Source organism: Ochotona princeps, chromosome 5 (assembly GCF_030435755.1).
Source record: "Ochotona princeps isolate mOchPri1 chromosome 5, mOchPri1.hap1, whole genome shotgun sequence".
In the NCBI taxonomy this organism is placed as follows: domain Eukaryota; kingdom Metazoa; phylum Chordata; class Mammalia; order Lagomorpha; family Ochotonidae; genus Ochotona; species Ochotona princeps.
Window position 1 is genome coordinate 65,819,869 of NC_080836.1, and position 23,335 is coordinate 65,843,203.

General features: G+C 34.7%; 1 protein-coding gene across 1 annotated transcript in view; it reads left to right on the plus strand.

Moving 5' to 3' along the window:
* The window catches only part of GULP1 (GULP PTB domain containing engulfment adaptor 1), a 166,615-nt gene extending 159,373 nt beyond the window's left edge, over nt 1–7,242 (plus strand). Inside the window, exons 10-11 of the mRNA XM_004576984.3 lie at nt 1,358–1,452; nt 6,929–7,242. Of these exons, the coding sequence (XP_004577041.2) occupies nt 1,358–1,452; nt 6,929–7,000 (167 nt within the window). The 3' untranslated portion in view covers nt 7,001–7,242. The remainder of the gene's footprint in view (nt 1–1,357; nt 1,453–6,928) is intronic.
* Nucleotides 7,243–23,335: the final 16,093 nt, after the last annotated feature.

Here is a 23,335-nt window from a genome sequence, read left to right on the forward strand (position 1 = left end):
GTACATTTTTAATTTCTAAAATTATTTAATGCTGAGATGTGAGACTATAAGAACAAAAATCCTTCAAAATGGCAGTCATGGAGTGATTTTAGAGGATGTAATTGGATTCAAGTAGCCTAAATATTATTTAAATAATTGAATTTAGAATGCAAAATTTCTTGCAAACTGAAAGTATAAATATGTTATAAATATCTGTTGTTACATAAAAAAATTGATAATTACTGAAGTTAAATAATAAATAATTTTTTAAAAAATTGATTTTTCTCAGTGGAGGTTACATTTCAGTTGATTCAGAGGAAAGTAGTTTTCTAAGGTTTTATATCCTATGATAGGCCCTAAGACTGTCACGAACAAACACCAATTGTGACTACTACTTATTTAGTGATTAACAGGTAATTCAGAGTTCAGAATATAATGTACAGAGGCCAGTTTTTTTAATACTCTATTCCTATTATTTTAGAAGTAAGTCTTTTGGAAGGATATTAGTGGGTTTATAAAAATTATTTATTTTTATTAGAAATGTGGATTTTTACAGAACAGAGGGGTCTTCCAAAATTTGATTCACCCCCCAAATAGCCATGATGTCCATAGCTGAACTGATCTGAAGCCAGGAGCCAGGAGACTCTTCCTTACCTCCCAGATAGTTGTAGGGTGCCAAGGACTAGGGCTACCTTCCTTTGTTCTCCCAGGCCGTAAGCAGAGAGCTGGATGAGAATTGGAGCAGCCAAGATAGGAACTGGGGCCCGTATGGGGGATGCCAGTATTTGCAGGAAAAGGATTAGTTTGGTACACCACCAAGGCACCTTATTTTCAAAGAACCATCTCAGTGTGGTTTATCTAGGAAGGGAAAATGGTTTCATACTACAGGACATGATGTGCCTCAAGTTTTTTTTTCTGAATAGCAGGAGAGGTAAAAGTACATGAAATATAATAAAACCATTGACTGATCCACTGGGTATTCCATATTTCTCCGTTGCTGTGTTGTAAGGCATTATTAGTTAGAGTGAGGAAGCTCTCAGCAGTAGTTTTTTTTCTTCTTTGTGAAGTTAAATTGTTACAGTAAAATGTAGGTATTATATTAGTTATCAGTCATTTTTAATTTGATATTAGTCTTCACTGAAGACCAAGAAATCATTTTGGATTTATAATCATATAATTTTTAACAATATATAATGGGTTTGCTTTATTTTGGCATTTAGTCTAAGCTTAAGGAAATCCAACATGAAGTGTGAATGCAGAATAGTGACTTATTTGATCATGTCTATTTTGTGTTTATTTGTATAATCTTGCCTTTGAAATTAACTTACTCTATTACGCTGCTTGTCACGTCATTCACTTTTTTTCTTCTTCTTTTTAGAACGGGACTTGTTTGGGGCAGAACCTTTTGATCCATTTAACTGTGGAGCAGGGGATTTTCCTCCAGATATTCAATCAAAATTAGATGAGATGCAGGTAAATGTGTTAGCAAGTTAGTATATATGTGTTTTTGAAATTTAGGGCAAAGAGAATCTTATATTACAAAAATACTCTTTCCTTGAATTGTCTTACTCATATAAAAGAATTATATTAAATTATAAAATAATTACATAAAATATTACCTTGATGTTTAATCTAAGAGACAAGCCAGTTATACTAAGAATGAAATTCTTTTTTAAGCAACTTAATTTGTAATGACTTTGTTTGGTTTTATGCAAATTTCTGTGGACTCCAAAGTTTATTATTTTGAAATACAGAAACAGTGATTTTATTAGATTTTTAGTAGTTGACTGTAGTCTTAATGATGACAGATTTCAGTGAGTAGATGAGGGAAAATCTTCATAACAGTAAAATTATTTTCTTTGAAAAGAAGCATTGTCACTAAAGTTCATAACTTCTGGGCTGTTCCTGAAAAAGCAGACACCCAGTGACATGTTCTTTAGGAATGCAGTGCCGTTGAGTTCTCTTTTATACTCTCCCTCTTACTTTTGAATTCTGAACTGTTTCAGAAGTTTGGAGAAATTAGGTTTAAAGGAATTATGCAATGGACTCTAGTTAATAAATAGTCTTATAAACAGTGCAATAAAAACCTACTTCTATATGTTCCCTGTACATTTTGATGAACCTGTTGTATCATATTTCTCGTGAAAAAGGTTTCCATATGGCAGAATCCAGATAAATATCAATTATTTAAAACTGAAGAGACAGTGAAGATACTAAAGCAAAATAGATTTTTCTGATTGTTAGCCATAGATTAATACATTCACTGTCTGTGCTTAAGTTCCTAGAGAAACAATGAGTGAATGAGCGCTGATCTAATACTTGCAGACACACGCCCTGTCTGGAAAGATGGTCTGATGCCCTTCCACTTCTTTTGAACTGCAGCAATTGAGGCATCATTTTTTCTTTTTGTTTTTTAAGATTTCCTTTGTGATTTTGTTTGTTCATTATTTTAGATATGAGTTCTGAATTAAAAATTGAGTTGTTTAGAATAGGCTCTGAAGTTTTTGAAGAATAAATTCAGACACTAATTCTCAAGTTGATTGTTTCATAATTGACTTTTATTTGAAAAAATATTGTTATAAAATTTTCTAAATTTCCTAAAGTATGATATAATTTTTGAGTCTTAACAGTTAAAATGAAAGGTCAATTGATTAGCAAAATGCAAACCAAGTACACATGTATTACAGAAGTGTATATAAATCAAGAATGACAAGACCTATATGAATGGTCCAAGGTTCCCAACACATTTAATGTGAGCTAATTAGCTGAGACTAGCAGATCATAATTAAATGCTCCCATGTACTGCAGTACATATTTTAAAAGCAGATTAGCGCAGCAACTAATTGAAACTACAATTTTCAGTTTCATAAAGACCTGGCATAGAAATAAGTGTACAGAGAAGTGGAAAATGCAAGAACATAATGTAGAAAAGATACTTGAATGGACAGAAAGCATTGCATTTCACACACTAAAATCTCTTCTAGTAATTTTGTATGCTTACTGTTAAGTTGCCATAACATATTTACTAAAATGCTATCAAATGTATCTTTATATTGTTATACAATTGTTAATTCAAAAATTATCAATTAAATAAAAGCACTACTAATTAAGAAGTGTCACATAACAGAATAGATGATGCCGCTTGGTTGAAACTACATCAAATTCCTATGGATCAGATAACACAATCTTCCCACCTCTTTCCTATGTTTCAAATACTATGGACTATTCATTTCTGTGATACATGATTAGGAAAATGTTGTGTTTCATATTATATTTGATTTTTTATAGATATTGTTAATTAAGGTTTTACTACTTGGGACTAATGGGTACTGATGTGATAGATGTTGCTCTTAAAGTCATGTGAAATTTTTTAGGTCATCAAAAAATTGAAAGATGTTCTATCAATGAAAAATCATGTTCAATACAGGAATGAAGTTTGGAAAGTGCTGTATTGCAGTGAGTTAGTGTTGTGGTAGTCAAATGCTAAACTGCAGGGCTTTTTCTGCCATTTCTAATACTGTCTTAATGTCTCTTTTCATTCTTCTCTGCTTTCATGGTGGGTAGCGCCAGAGATGGTTGGTATATTATTTTCACAATAATTTTATAATGGACAAATCTTAACGTTTGCATGCTTTGATAAATATTTAAATGAAGTTTCAAATGCATGGGTCTGATTACCAGTTGTGTTTTGGGGTTTCATAGCTCATATTTTTAGTGTTATTCTTCAGGGATTTAGTCACTGTTGCATTGTTTTCTTTATTGCCTGTCTGTTTCTTTTAATCTAACTTACTTTCAAGGTAACTGTGGCTTGTTTATCTAAAGCCTGTGACAATTTTTGTTATTAATCTTCCTGGCATAATTAACCCAATACTCTTATTTGGCTACTATTTTGTCTTTGTATATTACATAAGAACTTAATATAGTGTAATGGGTATGAACATTGAGTATGGGTATGAATATTGAGTTACTGAGCCTGGTGGAATCTTCAGTTTTCCTCTTTTGAAGACAGAGAATTATGACTTAGTAACTCCTAAGGTAATTGAATTATGAAATTTGAATTACAGCTATATTGCTCTTGCATGTATGAAGAAGAAACATTAAGCCAATTTATTAAAGCTTAAGAATTGGTTATTTATTTGAAATCAATAAAGCAATTATTTGATTAGACATTGTTTAAACTACCAGCTATGTCACTGGCAGGCAGATCAATGGAATAATATTGCTATCCCAGAATATTGACAGCCAGCAAAAGTAAAAGAATAAACGGTATTGTCATTATTAATAATTTAGAATAAGTTCAAAGTATGCCTGAAACTTATTCATAAGATTTCTTAATTGGAGATATTTTTATAAAAAATTATGGATATGTTTTCTTTATACTTTGTTTGAAATTCTCTCCTCAAAAATGTAAATGTATCCCATAAACGTAAAGGGAAAACAGGTATACAAAGATTGTAAAACTAAATGATCAGCAGACATAAAACATAGCTTACAAAGGAAGATAGCAGAAGTAGCCCTGCTCTGGCCAACAGAAGTAGACAGAAACATCACATAAAGGACTGTAAATGCAATGTTCATATGGACAGGTAGCTTGTTTTCTTTCTAATATGAATGCAAAGGAAAAGCTGATGAAATCTTTGCTAGGTCAAGGTCAGTTCATGAAGTTACAATGGAGAATAATTTTATACAAATCCTTGCATTTCTATTTGATGTCAAAAAATGTAAAGCCATCTATTCTGAGGAGAAACTATATATGGTTGTGTTAAATTTTTGCACAATATCTAATCAGCCTTCTTGACATAAAATTCTGCAAAATTCATGTAAAAGACCTGAAGCAAATTACTGCAAAAATTAATGACATGATCATGATGCATTGCTGTTTGGAAATTCACAATATTGTGTTCAAAGCCAGAAAGTAAATACTATGTAGTATATTCAATATAACTTAGATATGTAATAAACATAGTTATTTATATTATCATCTAATAATTGAAAAATCTGTAGCCTGGAAAAAGGAATATTTTAAAGGATAAACCTCAACATACTAACAGTTTTTGCATATGAGTGTTTTTCCTTCTTTGATAACATTTTCTATTACAAAATTAGAATGACCAAAATATTTCATATAAAACATGCAGTTAATATTTTAATTAACTTTAAAGTCATTTTGCTTGATATTACTGTATACTAAGATGTGGATACTTTAATGAATTTTGACTTCATTTAAGCATGATTTTCCAACTGTCACTGAGCAGAAAAGGTCACAAAGTTTGCTATAAGTTTGTTTTATGTGCAAAGAAAAGCATTGAACCTTGTAATTATATTTATGGTATACTAAATGATTAGGTTCACTTAAGAATATCCTTTAAAAATCACCACAGAGAATTTGTTGCAAGTGGTAACAATAATTTATTAAAATAGTGATTCATCCCTCTTTGATTGACATTGAACACAATTCTAAGAGTGATTGAAATGATACTTGTTTGATTTCAGATGGTACTGATAAAACCTTCCAAGATGTAATTATCTCTAAATTACTGTAACCATCATTTATGTCACCTCATAATGTATCAGAAGAAGATAGTACTCAATTTTTCATGTAAACTATTTTAAGAGATGAGTATTTGAATAATATTTTAAAGTATTTACTTTTACTTAAGTGTTTGGTAGCTGTTTGCAGGCAATGCATAGATATGGAAAAAGTTTCTTTTTGTGATGAGAATAGGTGTTTGAAAGCAGTGGTACACAATGTAATTAATGAATAAATTTAATAAAAAAAAGAACTAAAAAAAAAGGAAGCAATGGTAAGTACTCTGACCTTCACAAACTGAAGATAATTTCTACTTTCTGTACTAGAAAAATGTTTTAAAAATCATTTCCTGTGATGACATTGGTAGGCAGTCTGTCTTCCCTATCAACATAAAACAGTACTCAGTGAATATTAGTAACAAAGTGCTTTAGGTTTTATAACTACATATTTCTCTGTGAGCATAATATAATGCTTGCATTGTATCTGTATGAAAATAAATACTTTGGGATACTCATTTCTAGTAAAAGTCATTTTGGCTGCTGGCACAGGGCTCCTACAGGGAAACCTAAAATAGGACCTCCTGCTTTAGGACCAGCATCTTCATGCTTCATCTTCATCTCTTTGTAGGTCAGTGTGCACTGGTTTACTGGTAAGGTGGGTCTGTTGTGGGAGAGGAATGGTAGACCCGAGGTAGCTATACATAAAATAAGAGCAGGAAGTGGAAATTTGTTACAACTTTTTTTTAACTTAAATTTCTTAGGGGGAAAGCACAAAATTTTCACAAGTATGTGCTTATTCTCAGTAAGTCGAAGATAGCTTAGCTTCTAAAATGCATTACGCTTAGAGTTGAAGTAGAGGCAGTTCGCTAAGGGTGATAGCAGAACTAGTAAGGGATGTATTCTCCAGGCCACACAGTCTAGAGTGTGTGTCCAGCGGAGGGTGGCAATGGATGCATAAAAAGTGCTTTACTCAGTGTTTGAACACTTGTGACCAGCAAGCAAGAAAAAAAAATCATCAGGCTATCTTGAACTTTTCATTAATTTGAGGTCTAGCTATCCTAAATAGTTAAATTAATAATTATTTTAAGCCAATAATTTTTCTACTCTGGAATGTCATAAAATATTAGCTTTACCAAAATATAAATGTTGAAATCTTAAATCTTCAAACCCATAGTGCTTTTTTCTTCTGTCTCACACATGCGCTAACCTCATATATACTTAAAACATTAAAAAGTTTTAAACAAGCTGCTGGAACTCTATACCAGAACTGTAAAATCTAGTAAACCAGTATTTGATGTATGATGGTCTCTTAGTTGGTCAGGAGAAGAAACTTTGAACTTTTGTTCATAACCTATTTTACATATTGATTTCACTTTAGTTTGGCATAGTATTTCTTATTTTATTTTATTATGTTTTACAGGAGGGGTTCAAAATGGGACTAACTCTTGAAGGAACAGTGTTTTGTCTGGACCCATTAGACAGTAGGTGCTGATGCCAAGAACAAGAGATCCTGACTCGTGTTAAATTTGTTTATATACACATATATATCATTCATTATTATCTAAAACAGGTATTATACATGTGCCAATATATTTTTGAATAGTATTTTGACAAGTATTTCAGTAAAATTTGCCACATTTACTGTTGATCTGTAATTTTTGTTTTCAAAGTAAGATTCTGTAATGTATATCATACCTCTTTGTTCCTGTCTGTTTCTGTTGTAGATGGATTTAAAATTGATGACTGCAAGTACACAACTTTGCATCTGAGTTCTAATCAGTTAGCACCTTGAAATGTGTGTTGATTCTGTAGTCTGCTAGCTTATTATTGAGTTCCCAAAAGCCATACACTAATGATAGCTTTTAAAATTCAGAGGAGTCATGATATCCAAATAAATATATTCTATTTTCAAGGCATGTGACCATTCTTCACAGACATATAATTTTATATACAAAATATTGTTTACATGTTGAAAAATGTAAACTTTGAAATAATACCACCACATCTTTAGCCAGTAAAGTAACAGGACTATACATTCCCATAATAATTAAACCAAATATATTTAGGTTATTTATTAATAATACAAGGTAATAATACTAATTATTATCAATTATGGTCTGAAGAATTTGTTTGATGAATAACAACTGGAAAATGAAAATTTGCTATTTATACAAATATTAGTTTCACATATATAGAGAAAGGTAACATTACTATAACCCCTAAACATCATCTGAACTGATATTTCTTAAAAGAAAAAACAAAAAAGAACGTGAAGTATGTGCTGCCTTTCCATGCAGTGTATATTATCCATATTCACTTACCTAAATATATTTCAGCTCATTAAAAAGGCCTGTCCTTATATTTTTATGCTCCAGTAAAGATATTTTTCACCAAAGTTTGTTCTCTGATACCCATTGGTTTTGACGTTTAAAATTCTATATGACAACTATTCTATATAAATTATGAGTTATTTAGCAAATTTAATTTGTTTAATTCTACTGAAATCAGAATTTTGTCTTTCACGAAAATCTAGTTGTTTTAAAATTTAGCCTTGGATATGAGCAATATAATTCTACAGCATCTTCTAGGTGTGCTGTTGAATGCTACCTTCTAAATATTTACTCATTATGTAACCAAGTAAGCTTTACTTATTGCAAGAAACCTTATGGGAGAAATGTTTAATTTTATTAGCCATAAAGTAAGGAAAAAGTAAATAAATGAAAATGTGGAGTTTGGATCGGGAGTGTCCCTGAAAAATCAGTTTATCTTTGTGGGGAATTTTCTTTAAGTGGTAAAATTACATTTTCAGTAGGAACAGAAACCATACATGTTATGCAATATTACTTTTGTATGTATGCTCATGATGTCCTATGGTATGAAGGAGCCTTTGATTTTCTGTTACCTGTTATGTTGTACCTTAATATAGGGTAGTGTATGTTTCAAAAAGGAAAATCTGCATAGTTTTGTTTGTCATATAGTATTTTGGAATTTGTATAATGAGGATGTTTAGAAGCCATATGAATGGCTTTTTTTAACAGATAGAATTTGTATTTTTATTGTACTTTAAAAACTTTATGTAATAGGTATAAATGTAGAGGTCATTTATTATCAATGGTAACACAATAGAATACTAAGATGATATTTGCACATTTAAGGGATGCTACTTTACCAATTTTTAATGGTAATCAGTTATGCTACTGGCATGATTCAATAGTAATTGATCCTTAATGATGAACATTTATTCCACCAGTGGATTTTTATGAAGATCTGATTTAAAAACTGTATTTCTTTGTAAACTCAATGATACGTTTGATTTTACTGAGAATAAATGATTTTAAATAATTAGATTGTATAATCTAATCATTAAATAGTCTCTGATTTAGGTGCATTCTAAAGCTTATTTTGTGGCAAATTTTTCTTTTTAAATGGCATTGAAAAGAGAAGGTGTTGGGGGAAGCTGAGGGGAATAAAAACCAGGATGAAGAGCAGGACAAAGCAGGAGAGAGAAAAGCTGGTCATTACACCTCATTTCTAATAGCCCCACACGTCCACTTGATCAGTGGATAGAATTTAGTGGTGACAGTTGTGGACTTGATCCCACTGAAGAGGTCAGAATTTGGTTCCTTTCCACAGAGCACTGATCTGAACAGCTGTCTAAGATGAATGTCATTTTTCAAAATGGGTGACATTTTTATCCTGGGAATAACATAGAGGAGGTCTTGGTTGATAGTCTTAAAAAGGTGGACTTGATACTTGGATGTGAGCTGGAGCTAATTGTGCCATCATGTCAAAGGTTTGAACCTGTTCAAAAAGTGATGTGAAGTATATTAGAAACACAGGGTCCTACATGCACAGCCTTTGCACAACAATGCACGATCCATTGATTGTTTAAGTTATAGGTTGCTTTTGTGAATGACATATTGGATGAGAAAACATCTAGTATGTTTACTTGTTAACAAATGTTTGTTACTGTTTCTGTCTTCACTTAGCTTGCTGTGGTAGAGGAAAAGTAAGGCAAATGTGTGAGGTGTTACTGAAAACCAGTATGTATTCAAGTATTACGTGAACAAAGAATTCTCTGGGAACATTTACATTTAACTATTTGAACACTTCTTCCTCAGTAGTGTCTGTCATGTCACTTATCCAATGGCAAAGATTTTTTGTTTGTAATTCTCTCTTATATTTTAGACTTGAATATTTTTCAAGATCTGTCATATTATGAAAATTGAATTTCAGGTGGAATTTGACATTTTGAGACATAGCACCTTGAAACTTTAAAAAAAAAGCACTATTTTTTATTTCCCTTCATATATCCAAGAATACATTTTTTCAATTTGAGTATTTCCTCATGCAATGCCAAATTCAATATTTACTCATGGGTTTCAGCCTCTGTTAAATTTCTGAAAACCTTGTCAGTTTTGAGAACTAAGCCTTCAATTTGCAGAAACCATGCTGTTTTAGGAAGCTCAGAATCCTCATCCTCTTAGATGGACTTGTTCCCTTTTGTCTCACACAGGAAGTGTTATCAACTTCTTGCATAGTCTCCGAGGAATCTTTGAAGAACGTCTCCCTCTGATACTCAGATCATAAATTTGACACAACCTTTTTTATGCACACTTGTTTTATGTTGATCTTATATGCTAAGATCCAATGTAATCCATTTCTGGCATTCCTTCTTCTGGTGACCTATGTTCTCTAGAATTTATCCAAATGAAATTCCCTATTTGTGCAAGTACACCACTTCCTACAATGATCTAGGGTCTCCTGTCTCCTTTCTTCCACATGAATGTTAATGAAATATGATGCTACTTAAGCAACAGTCATCATTGCCTTGCTCTGGATTTGTTCTTTCCACACTTTTCCAGTCTTTTCATAGATTCTCAGAAGTACTATTTTCAAAATCATAGTTAAATAATACAGAAAACGTGAAATACTTAAAAAGTAATTTATAAGCTCATTTTCCTGACATTACATGAGAGAATGAAATAGCTTCATTCTTTTTTCTGCATCACAAACATTGCATTTTGTATCAGTTAACAATATGAAACCAACTCTAATAACATTTAAGACCATACCTGATCTTATCTACTTTGCACATAATTTATACATTCATTCATGAGCATCCTCAAAATTTATTGAGTTGGGCAACTGGATGCTTGGAAACATACATTGAGGGTTTTTTTTTTTTTAATGCTGATTTGCATCTACTTTAAAGGCAACCGTGTGTTGGCTGGGGCAGGCAAGGTTTGGGTTTGGGAGGCTGATAGATCTTTCATGCACTGATTTACTCCCCAAATGGGCAAAATCACCTTGGTTGGCTGTATTCAGACCTTCCACCATATGGAAGGTAAGAGTCCACATATTTGTGTCATCATGTGCTGTCTCCCAGGAATATTAGCAGGGAGGTAGATCAGAAATGAAGTAGCTGGGACTTGTAGTAGCAGTCTGACAGGGGGAATGAGTGTGCCCTGTTGCAGGTTATCCGCTGAGCTGCAACACACTGACCCATGTATAAAAATGTTTAGCCTGGCTTAAAAAGATGCCCGCATCTGACATTGCAGTACTTAGGTTTAATTTCAAGTTCTGCCTCCTAACCCCAGTTTCCTGCTAATGCAGTTACTGAGACACCAGTGATGATTCAAGTAATTAAGGTAAAGAAGCTATTTATTTCTGTCACCCACATTGAGTATCTATATTCAACTTCCGGCTCCCAACTTTGATGTCAGCTTAGCCCTGGACATTGAGAGCAAGTGGAAAATGAACCTGTAGATAGGGTATTTCTCTCTCTCTCTCTCTCTTTTTCTCTCTCTCACTCCCTCTGTCTGTGTGAGAGTGTTTCTGTTTCTCAAACAGATAACTAAATATCTTTTTATAAAGAATTATTCTATTTGAAAGGCAAAGTACACAGAGAGGTGGGGGGCTCCCATTTGTTAGTTAACTCCCCAAAAAGCCGTGAAGATCAGGGCTAGGGCAGGCTGAAGCCAAGAGCCTGGAGCTTCTTGCAGGTCATGCTCTTGGTTGCAGTATCCGAAGTGTTTGGGACATTATCTATTGCTTTCTCAGGCACATTAGCAGGGAGTGAGACTTGAATTGGAACATCTTAGTCTTGAACTGGAACCCATAATGTGATACTGGTGTAGCAGGCATTGTCTTTACCCACTATGCCACCAAACACCAGCCCCATAAATGAATATTTTAAAGGACTTTTAAATGTTTCTGTTTTCATTAAATAAGACCTGACAAGAAGCTGTGGAGCTTATCATCTTACTAGAATTCTCTAGCACACACTGCATTTAAATTTTCTATTAAAAAACATTCTGAGGGCCTGGTGCGGTAGCCTAGCAGCTAAAAACCCTCATTTTGAATGCCCCCTGGATCCCATATGGGTGCCAGTTCTAATCCTGGCAGTGCCGCTTCCCATCCAATACCCTGCTTGTGGCATGGAAAGGCAGTCAAGGTTTTGGACCCAAAGTCTTGGGATCCTGCAACAACGTGGGAGACCTGGAAAAAGCTCTAGGCTCCTGACTTTGGATCGACACAGCTCTGGCCATTGCAGCCACTTGGGGAGAGAAACAGCAGATGGAAGGTCTTCCTCTCTGTCTCTCTGTATATCTTCAATTAAAAAAAAAAAAAAAGAACAGTCTAAAACCCCATAGTGTTATCTTGGAACCTTGGACCTAATCAACTTAACATCATTAATAATATATTTATAAAAATCAGCACCGTGCTATCCTGCACACATCCTTTTTTGTATTTTCATAACCAAAAATACGATTTTTAAAAATTTTCAATCATCCAAATGAAAGGCTTGCAGTAACATGTTTGTATTCTCTTGGTGCCAAGCACAGCACTTCATCCACAGGTATTCAGTAAAAGGTTGGATAATTATCATACTTCCTGATAACAATTTGAACTGAAACTTCTCATGTTCTTAAAAAAAAAAAATGTTCTCTAAATACCTCTTGGGAGAAAAACGACTTCTTTCCAGGGAAATTTTTACCATTTTCTTAACATTTACAGCAGCATTGCCATTCTCAGTAAAGCTTCTTAGACTTGAGCAGCTAACCACCACAATACAGTCCCACACTCAGAAAACGTGAGGATGAATGTGCAGATTTAAGGAAGTGGTGTTTTAGCAACGACTGTTACATAAGTAAGAAGCATTCTGCACTCAAGCAGGTAGAGAATGGCATTTGGTGAGCAAGTATGTGAAAGAATGACAGCTAAAACTCAAAACTGCTTTTCTTTTTATCCTATATTGTGGTTAACATAGTTTCACTTGGTTTCAAATAGCTTCAGTATGTTTATCTGCTCCAAACTTTATATTGGCCTCTTTCTTCAACTGAGGTTTCACAAGAGTTTGTTGGGGTCCTTCCCAGTTGACTACTCCCTCCTCTGTCTGGCCAGGCTGCTATGTTCTAGTCTGTTCCAAAGGTCACTTGTTGCAGTTGAAATAGCTGTCTGGATGGCCTGGAAGAAATCCAAACATTGGTTTTTTTTTCCTGCAAAGAAAGCAAAGAGCTAATATCGATATTTTTTCCTTGCTACATTTTGAAGGGAAAATAATGAAATAACTTTATATATGATTCTATTAATACTTGAAAATTACATAATGCTGAAACTCTTTAAAAATATTATTTTGGATATGTTGTGTCTACTTTGCCTTTCTCTATGCCTTTCAAAATCATTTTTATTATTGATATCATTGCCTGAGTATATAGTTGTATGTCCAGTACATCAAAGAAATTTGGATTAATATTCAGCAATTACCAATATTCTCTCTCTTTTTCTCTCTTCCATTTATCCATTTGGTTCTTCATTTATTTTATTCTTAGTAGCTGCTTTAATTAAGGAAAAATAAGCTTGAGTTGTTTTAGACACGCAGGGGAATGGGAGGAAACAGCCTGGAGGGGATAGTCATAAATCTTCAGTGCTATCAACTTTCCATTCCAAGAAAAGCATTGAAAATTGGTACTTGACCTGTTCATTTTTCAGGCAAATTGAACCACTTGGGGGCCAAAATTGAATAAGAGTGATGCGATTATGAATTAAAGAGGGAGGGAGAGAATTGCAGTAATCTTCCTAGAACTGTTCTGTGAAATGCATGACAAAAATCCTATTTTTTAAAAAAAGTTATTTCTATAGTGAAAAAGTTATTTCTACTCTTTAATTTCTCCCAGCTCTGATTATTCCTGTGATTTTCTTATTTACTACAGACAAGGAATTAAATAGATAAATACCCCAAAATCTAATGGTCACTATTTCATGGCTACCTGCTCTCAGTGGGGATTAGAAGAACAAATATTATTAGATCCTTAGAATCACTTAAGTTTAAAAATGTCCTTAACCAGAACTCACTTGCATGTCTAGGTAATTTGAAATGATTATACTGAAATAAATAGATTTTAGAACAATTTAGTATGATTTTTAGGGAACAACTGAAATAAACTTTAAACTCTGTGCTATGGTAATACATACTTGTTTGCAGTTTCATTCTGATTTTTGATTTGGAGAAAATAATGTAAGGGATCCTGTCTCCCAAAGTACACGTAACATTTGAAATAAAATACCACTGGAATATCAAAAACGAGTCTCCAGCCATGTGCTCACATAGATGAATTAAAAAGATTCATAAAGATTCTGAATATTATAGTAACCTGCTTGTGTGTGATCAAGTTAACTGATACTTCATTTGTTTTGGGTAAATGAGAATATTAGGATAATTTCATAAAGTGGATTACATAAAAAAAACTTGCTTTTACTGCATTATATCTAAAGTAACCCCTCTTAACGTTACCTTTTCAATAAAGTTGGAGTTCAACGTTTTAATTCTAAAAGAACAGACTTTTTAGAAAATAAATGCGCCTGACATATGACAGAGGCCACCATCGCATGGTATGTTTCTCATCACTTTGGAGTCACTGAGCTAAAGCTGGAGAACACAACTGGCCCTGAAAACCACTGGGGCTCAGGATTTATTTGTGCCACACCAATTGGCCAAATTTCCAGGTATCTTTAGAAAAAAAATTTTCAATGAAAACCTAAATCAGTATACTTAGTTTTTAACAACGTTTTAAACAGAAAACTGGAAGGGTCCATTTGATCAAGTGAGATTAATTAAACAGTTTCTAGACAAAACCTAAGTCAATGAGACCATGGAAAGTGTAGAGTCATATGACCTAGTTGAGTTTATTTAGAACACACACACTCAAAAAAAAAAAAAAAAAAAGAAAGAAAAGAAAACCTGGGATTCCATTAAAACCAGATTTTTTTTCTCATACTCTTTCCCAACTAGAAATTAGAAGGTCACAGTGCACATTTCTTTTAAAGCTATGTATGAACACTGTCAAATAAAATGAATTTATAAAAGGAGGATGGTATTTTGCAACTTTGATTTTATTTATTAAAATCTGTCCAATAGCTTATTATTCATAATGTTTCATTTTAGTCTGTATTTAGCGCTAGTGGCATTTTTTTAAACAATTTTCAAGAAAATTGCAACTGTGAGTTCAGTTTTTGGATGTTTCAAGGAATAGAGTCATTTTGCAATGTGTTTTTTTTTTCTCAAAAAGGCCAAGAAATTTAAAAATAAATGTGTTAATTCATAATTGTTCTTTTTGAGAATGAGCAATTTAAAGCAGACAGAAACTTCAGTCTGTTTTAAAAGGTCAGCTATGCTGGTATTTGAAAGGAAAACTGAAGTCATATTTTAAGATTTGAGACAGATGCTTTATGTTAAAAGATTTCTCTGATGGGGTCCTTTGGTTCAGACAAGAGTCTGTTCTTCAGAATGAGTCGAGAGGGGATGAAAACCAAGTATTTCCTTCCTTGGCCTTTTATGTGCTTCAACTGTAATATTCTAAGGGGCAGTGTGAGAATTCTGCCTTTCTTTGCTGCCTGCTTCTCCACTCTCAGTGTGATCCTTTTTCAGGGAGACAGGCTAATAGATATGTGATGCATATGTACAGAAATGAAGTTTCTGGTAATATGATTCTGAGTTTTGTCTAAGGTAAATATTAGGTAGCTGCAGTATTCATTTTGAAAATACTTAGACACACATTAAAAATTCAATTTCCAGAGATAAAAACTTCAAAGGAAAATGGTATAAATAATGAATATATATTGGCAAGGATAATGTTTATTTATGACTGCCAAACTTTCAAGACTACTGTCAGAATTGTGACTGTGGCTAAAGACTTTCGTGACACGAACAATCTTTTCCACTCATAACTCATCATTGAATACTTCTTTATATGTATGAAACCACAAAGACATCACTGGGAACTTATTGCAATAAGTTGGAAATACTGTAGTCAAACCACTAATCATGGCAGCCAGATTTCCCAGAATAAAGCCATTTCTGTCAAAATTATGCCAACTACGTGGGTTGGCTTTAGAAGTAGCAAACCAGCATAATTTACAAGGGTTATTATTAAACTTCAGAAACATGGTTTTGAAGTAGACAATTTGAACATTTTATGATATTTATTTTCCTTGAATGTAGGTTTCAAATGAAAGACAGTTATGAGCACCATTAGTTATATGCTCAGTCAAGCTGGGGACTGGTCATCTCCTTTACCCCAATGGATATTACTCATGAAATATCTAGTGTCTTCCAATCACTTTATCAAGACATTTCACCAAAATTGTAATGTAACAACAACAAGGACTTAAACCCTAGACACTGATACAGCATGCAGGAGTCCCAGGCAGACCACAGTGTCTGTCCTTGTACACCTATGTGCTAATACTAATACAACACTTTTCAACTTATGTTACTCACAAATGATGCAGTGTTGGATTACCTACTAATTTAACTTTAGACATACTTCTATTAATAGTAAAATCCTTACCAGCTATAGCTCACTGAATTGATTTTGAACAACAGAAATGATGTGTTGGGGTGGCATTCGGCCTAGCAATTGAGATGCCCAGGCACTGTGCCCTGGTTTCTGGGCTGCATGCCTCGCTCCAGTTCCTGACTGCAGCCTCCTGCTGAGTGCGGACTGTGTGAAGCAGTGGTGACAGTTCGAGTGATTGTGTTCCCTCAACCCACATAAGGGCCCCATGTTGGGTTTTAACCTTTTAGGCATCAATCTAGACCTGGCTGCTACAATGTGTGTGTGTGTGTGTGTGTGTGTGTGTGTGTGTGTGTGTGTGTTGTCTGAGTTTCTAATAAATGTTTGTTTCTGTGAGGTCTATGCCTGAGTCTGACAGAATATTCTTGTTTATATCAGTCTATTCTTAAATAGACTGTCCAGGCTACATATTTCTATGTTTATTAAATCTAAAATACTGATAATTGCTCCTGATGATGTAAAGCTGCCAAAGCTCTGGCCCTTGTGATGGAACTGTAAAAGAATATAATAACATTGGAAGCAAATTTGATAGTTTCTTCCACAATTCAGTGGACTATTATCACTTTATTCAGCAATTACACTCTTAGATATTTGCTAGAGTGATTTGAAAACTTTTACATACATCTATACCAATTTTACTCATCCCAAGTGGATGACAATCAAAATACCTTTAAATTTATGAGTGCATAAACAAATTTAGTGTGGTCTTAAACATTCAATGATACCGTTTTATTCACAGCAAAGGAAACAAGGAGCAGCGTGATAGACTGGTGGCTAAATCCACACCTTACAACCACCAGAATCCCATATGGGTGCTGATTCATGTCCCAGCTGCTCCACTTCCCAGCCAGCTCCCAGCTTGCAACCTGGGAAGGCAATAAAGGATAGCCCAAAGCCTTGGGATCCTGCACCCACTTGGGAGACCCAGAAGGAGCTCCTGATTCTTGGCTTCAGATCAGCTAAGCTCCAACTATTACAGCCACTTGGGGAATGAGCCAGCATATCTCTGTAGATATGCTTTTACAATAAAAAAATAAATCTTTAAAACAGCCTATCAAGCTATAAAAATATTTAATAAAAGGTGGCATCTGTAATAAGGCACTGTGAAAAACATTACATGTGACCTGATTCCAAGAACATTTCAGTATGGATATGGTAAAGCTACATACAAGGTAAAAAAAAAAATCAGTACTTAACAAGCATTCATGGGAACTGAAGTAGATATAAAACATCTATATGACATTTCAAGTATTCTGTACATGGTAATAGTTAATACACGACACTATACTTGCTACAACCTAAAGAAATACAGTGCAAAAGTGAACCTTAATGTAGGAAAATGTTGCAAAGCATCATTCAGAGTATGGGTGATCTCAGGATAAAGTGTAGTCTGTGACATGTCACTCTTTTTTTTTTAATTTTTAATATTCATTTATTCATTAATTACATTGCATTACATGACACAATTTCATAGGTACTGGGATTCCCCCCTTCACCCCAAACCCTTCCCCCATCATGAATTCCTTCACAGCTCATGAGCTGTGGTTATGCATCAAGGTGAAGGAATTCATGATGGGGGAAGGGTTTGGGGTGAAGGGGGGGAATCCCAGTACCTATGAAATTGTGTCATGTAATGCAATGTAATTAATGAATAAATGAATATTAAAAAAAAAAAAACACTGAGTCTACAAATAAACACAAGAAGCATGGAGGTAAATAACCCAGAAGAAGCTTTGGAATGTGACCCACTGGAATACACTTGGCTCGGGTTGGGGCAGACCAGGCTGAGTCGGTTCATGTCATCCACTGGCAAGCCCAAGTGCTGAAACTGTGTGGGGGTCTGGCCGGGTTTGGTTGCGATAAAAAAAAAAAAGTACAAAACACAAAATGCCAAGGTGAAATGGCCTGTGCTAGCAGGGAATGCAACACCCGACCAGCACTCCTCCCACTGGTTTAGGTGAGGGACGAGAGTGTGATGGGCAGAGCCGGGGAGAGATGCGATACTCATTGGTTCCAATAGAGGTCGGGGCTCAGAAGAGAACCAACCCAGGGATTAAAACCATCAGCTGATCTGAGTGATGGACGGTGGCGGGCACTGTGCTTACTAGTAGGACATGTCACTCTTTATTGCAAATGTGTGAAGCAACCTCACAGCAAGTGGGGAAAACAGAAGCTGGCTTAATAAATGCATAATTTGTTAGACTAAAGGCAAGAATACCTGTGTATAATCAACTTTGTACTGTGATAAAGTTGTTCCCACATTGTATGGCTTAAAAATTCTGCCATTTTATAGTGTAAAGTGGAATTGAATACTTAAGAACTCAAATGGCATATGTGGCAACAACATTTCTCATCATTGGAGTGTAAGTTTGCAGATCAGGTAAAGAACATTAAAATTAATTATATGGAAATGGTTTTGCTTTGGGGCATATGTGGAAACTAAATTTAACTTAATGTGTTTATTTATAGTTTACACATGCATTACCTCCTTTTTAGCTAAGAGGACCTCAAAAATAAATAAATCTTAAAAATAAATTTTTATGAATTTGTATAAACATAGGGGTGTGATTTACACAATCATGAGGAAGAAAAATTTTCTCACACTGAAAACTTCTAAATAATTCGTACAGACATTTTGTTATAAGAAGGCAAAGCAAAATGCAGTCCAGTAGAAAGTGCATTTTGACTACTGTTATATTGGAGAACTCCAATAAGCACAATCAATCATATTGATAATACATGCTCATTTCAAAGGTGTTATTTTATATGTTTGAACAGCAGAGTAACAGAGGGAGTGAGAGACACAGAGATTTCTGATATCTACTGTCTCATTCCCCAAAGGGCCACAGCAGCCAGGTCTGAGCCATGCTGAAGCTAGGAGCTGGCACATTCTGAGCGATTGTCACTGCAAACAAGTGAAAAGAGGCATTACTACAGCACAGAACGTGGTATACTGCATAAGCATCTAAGAACAGAGAAAGGAAACTAGACCACTCAAATTCAGGAATTTAAAATTTATGAACTCTGGCTAATTCTACTAATAACTGCATCAATAACACTCCTTTAACTGTATAAAGATATGCAATCAAAATCTAAAGTATTAATAATGGGAATCAGTGGAGTGTGTCTGAATTCTCTCTACTAACTTTGTGATTTTTCTGTATATCTAAAACCAAAATTTGCTTTTAAAAATATTACCTTTGGGCCCGGCGGTGTGGCCTAGCGGCTTAAGTCCTCGCCTTGAACGCACCGGGATCCCATATGGGCGCCGGTTCTAATCCCGGCAGCTCCACTTCCCATCCAGCTCCATGCTTGTGGCCTGGGAAAGCAGTCGAGGACGGCCCAATGCTTTGGGACCCTGCACCCACGTGGGAGACCGGAAGAGGTTCCAGGTTCCCGGCTTCGGATTGGTGCAGCACCGGCCCGTTGCGGCTCACTTGGGGAGTGAAACACCGGATGGAAGATCTTCCTCTCTGTCTCTCCTCCTCTTTGTGTATCCAGCTTTCCAATAATAATAAAAATCTTTAAAAGAAATATTACCTTCTATTTGGGATAAACAGTTTGCTGATTCTATTAACATGACAACCAACAATATTTATAGCACGAAAGTACAGACACAGGAATAAGCAAACCAACTGTGGAAATGCCCATTATTTCCTGGGCCTCGTCACTAGAAGATAGACCTGTTGAACATGAGAAACACAGCAGAGCTATGGATTCAGAAATAGTGATAAACCAGAATCTAAACAACAAAGTTTCCTTCTCATACTCACTACACCTCCCACTATAGATGCTGTTCCTCTGCTCTGAGGACGTTCTGCCCCAAACAACAGGAATGCTTTCTACCTGGAACACTACTGAACTTGTGGCAAAGATTCAAATCATGGCAAACCAGGTGCTGACTCAGCAATCCTTTTTGGCAGGGCTGTGTTTCACTCCTTCTCCTAACTGAAGACATGCATGTTATTTCATTGACCATGTGTGTATTCTGGAGTTCAAAAGGAGAAGGAGACAAAGTGAGACACTTCACAGATGATAGTAAAAATTTAGCAAACAGTAATAGAATCCCTCATACTTATTAAATGTTTTCAATAGCGATTGGATTTGTAGCCTTGGAAAAGCTACTTAATATTTGTAACCTTGAGTCTCTTACCCATAAAATATGAGTGGTGTTTAATTACACAATTAAGAATAACATGAAAATGAGTATGTGAAGCATCTGCAATTAGATACTAATAAATGGCAGCTATTATTCTAAAGGCTAAATGAATACAGAGATAGTGTTACACCAATGGCAGTCTGAATGACTCATCTAAGATTTAAGTAATAATAAAAATAAAGCATCAAGGGAATTAATATAAAAGGACTTAGCCTTGTATTTCTCTAATTCTTTTGTGTATCACCAAGTAACTTAATAATAATTAATTGTTGTTTTGGTGTATTTTTTCAGATTAATTTTATTTCCCATAAAATATTATGCAGTTTTTGACTGCCTTCTTTCTCCATATGATATCTTTAATGAAAGCAAGATTTAATCTTTCCAGAACTGGATACACAGAACTGAACAAGTTGTAACACGACCTACATAATTGAAAACAGGAATGCTGGTCTCTGGAAGGTTTTACCTCTGCCACAAGGGCCATCAGCATGACTTTGGAAATGGCTCTGTGTCTGCCAGAAGGCTTTGTGCTGAGTGTGGTTAGAGCACCAAAAGTCCCACAAAGTATAATCCAGGTTGCCTTACTGGTAAGCCCAAAACTCTGTGATTTTTCTATGGTTTGAAATGCATCTCAAAGAAGAATTCAGCCCCAAACCAACATTGGCTGAAATTCTTAGAAAATATGAGTACTTTGGGGAAACTCAGATATGCTGACCTGAAAATGACTGCTGACAGAGTATCTGTTCGATTTTGTTTCCCTAAGCATGGTAGGCCCACAGCAGAAAGCTGTTGTATTCATTTTAATTATTGTCCTTTACTTTTTTTTTTCTAGTTAAAATCTGAGTGCTTTATTTCCATGGCTCTTAAATTCTTTCAGGGCACAATCTTCTCTTTGTAAATGCGATTATTTTCCTCTTTCACTGAAAAATCAATTGCATTCTTATGCTTTTTTGGCCTTTTTATGCAGATGCTATTGACTTTTTAAATGTATTATTATTTTCTATGGAGAAACAGAAGATACTGTACACATATTAGCTGTTCACTATTGGCATCGACAAAATATATTTTTGCGTCATTCTTAGTGTGTAACAAATTGTTGCTTTGACTAGAAGGTTATTAATTAGCATCAGGACTGTTTAGGAACTCTATCACCTGATAGAAAAACCCTTCTTCTGCCTGCACATCATTTCTTCTTTGCTTTCTTGCTGTCCAATTTGAAAATTCTGTTTTTTCCCAAACTTACTTATAGTCTGAGATCTGACCTACTGGAAATTGGATTCATTTTATTAGAGGGAACAGCTATAATTAAGAATATTATGTCAATTGATGTGAGATCTAGCCAATAAAGGTGCAACTTAAATTTGAATTTGATGTAAAAAGAACAAGGTACTTACCTTAGCAAAGTCAAAATTAGAGATATTTCTAGAAAACTGTAGAAGAAAGAAAAAAATGAGAATCATTAATGGATTGATTAGATTTCACAGTCTGGAGCAAATAAATCAAATATGAGCTTCAGTTCAGATAAATAAATGATGAATAGAGGAGAGGGTGCTTGATTTCAGCCATTAGAGCCAAAATTTAATAAGGTTTCATGAATATTGATTTCCAGAGAATATGGAAAGCAGTGAATTGAAGCCACTTTTCACGTGTGGCTACATCTAAGAAGATGTACCCCATTTGGGCCAGAATCATAGGACAAAGTATAGTGTAAGGGCTGAAAGGAGGCCTGCAATTCAGAAAATGGAGTGTTTGGGGGGGACAGTAGGATGGAATCAAGAAAATGATGCTTTGCATTTTACGTATATGCCAGGAGAGTTGGCCGGATACGTTTCCCAGGAAGCATTCTGATACGTGTACTTAACATACAGGTGACTTACTAGGGATTATTCATGGTCATGATACTCATCCAGGAGTGAGAGAAACTTGCACAGAGAAAGATGTTGTACTGTAGTGAAAGAATGTAATCTCCCTTCCAACCAATAGCTCTGAAAGTTAAGACTGTGCTTCTGCGGTAATTCTGAACTCAGCGAAGGAGTTTAAACTTCTGTGCTATCTCCTGGGTTGGTTATTTGCAATTTTTTTCTGCATAATCAAAGTTAACTTTGGGTAAGGGAATTCTCTTCTGTTTCAAGCAATTGCTAGGAAAGGACCTTACCAAGAGCCAAAAGAAAATAGCTATTGTGAAAAGGATCACAACGGTGCCTTGGGAATGTCCTTGGGGAGGGATGAGGGATCTGATAACTTTATTCCATTTGGCAGAAATTCCATGGTTCTTGTTCGTCTTCTCTTAAGAAATGTGTGGAAGAAAAATTAGTGAATAATGTAGAGTTCTCACCAGTACAGCTGGTATTTGGGAAAGAATGTCTTTCATTATCTTTTACTAAGTCCCATTCTAGATAAATGTCTTATATAGCATCAGTTCCTATCAAAATGGTAACGCTGGTGGGGTGCACCAGATTTTTATTTTGAGAGGACTGAGATTTGAGACCCATACCTGTTTTAGCATGCAGTTGAAATGTTTGGGTACTTACCATCAAAAATGTGGCAAGGAATTTCTAAGCAATGCCTCAGCAAGTCTCCAGTCCATAGTGGTAACAGTGGTCTCACCTCCCCTAGAGAATCCAGGACAGTTATGATTGCAACATAATGATGCTCTTCTGGCTGGAAATCTCTTGGATCCTAAAGTAAGTTATAGCATTGATAGTTTAAAATTTAATAGTTGTTTTGTTTTGTTTTACTGGTGTGAACACGAGGAATCAAGGTTTGTGAAATCAAGTAATGACATGGACTGTAATTACTCTGTAAAAAA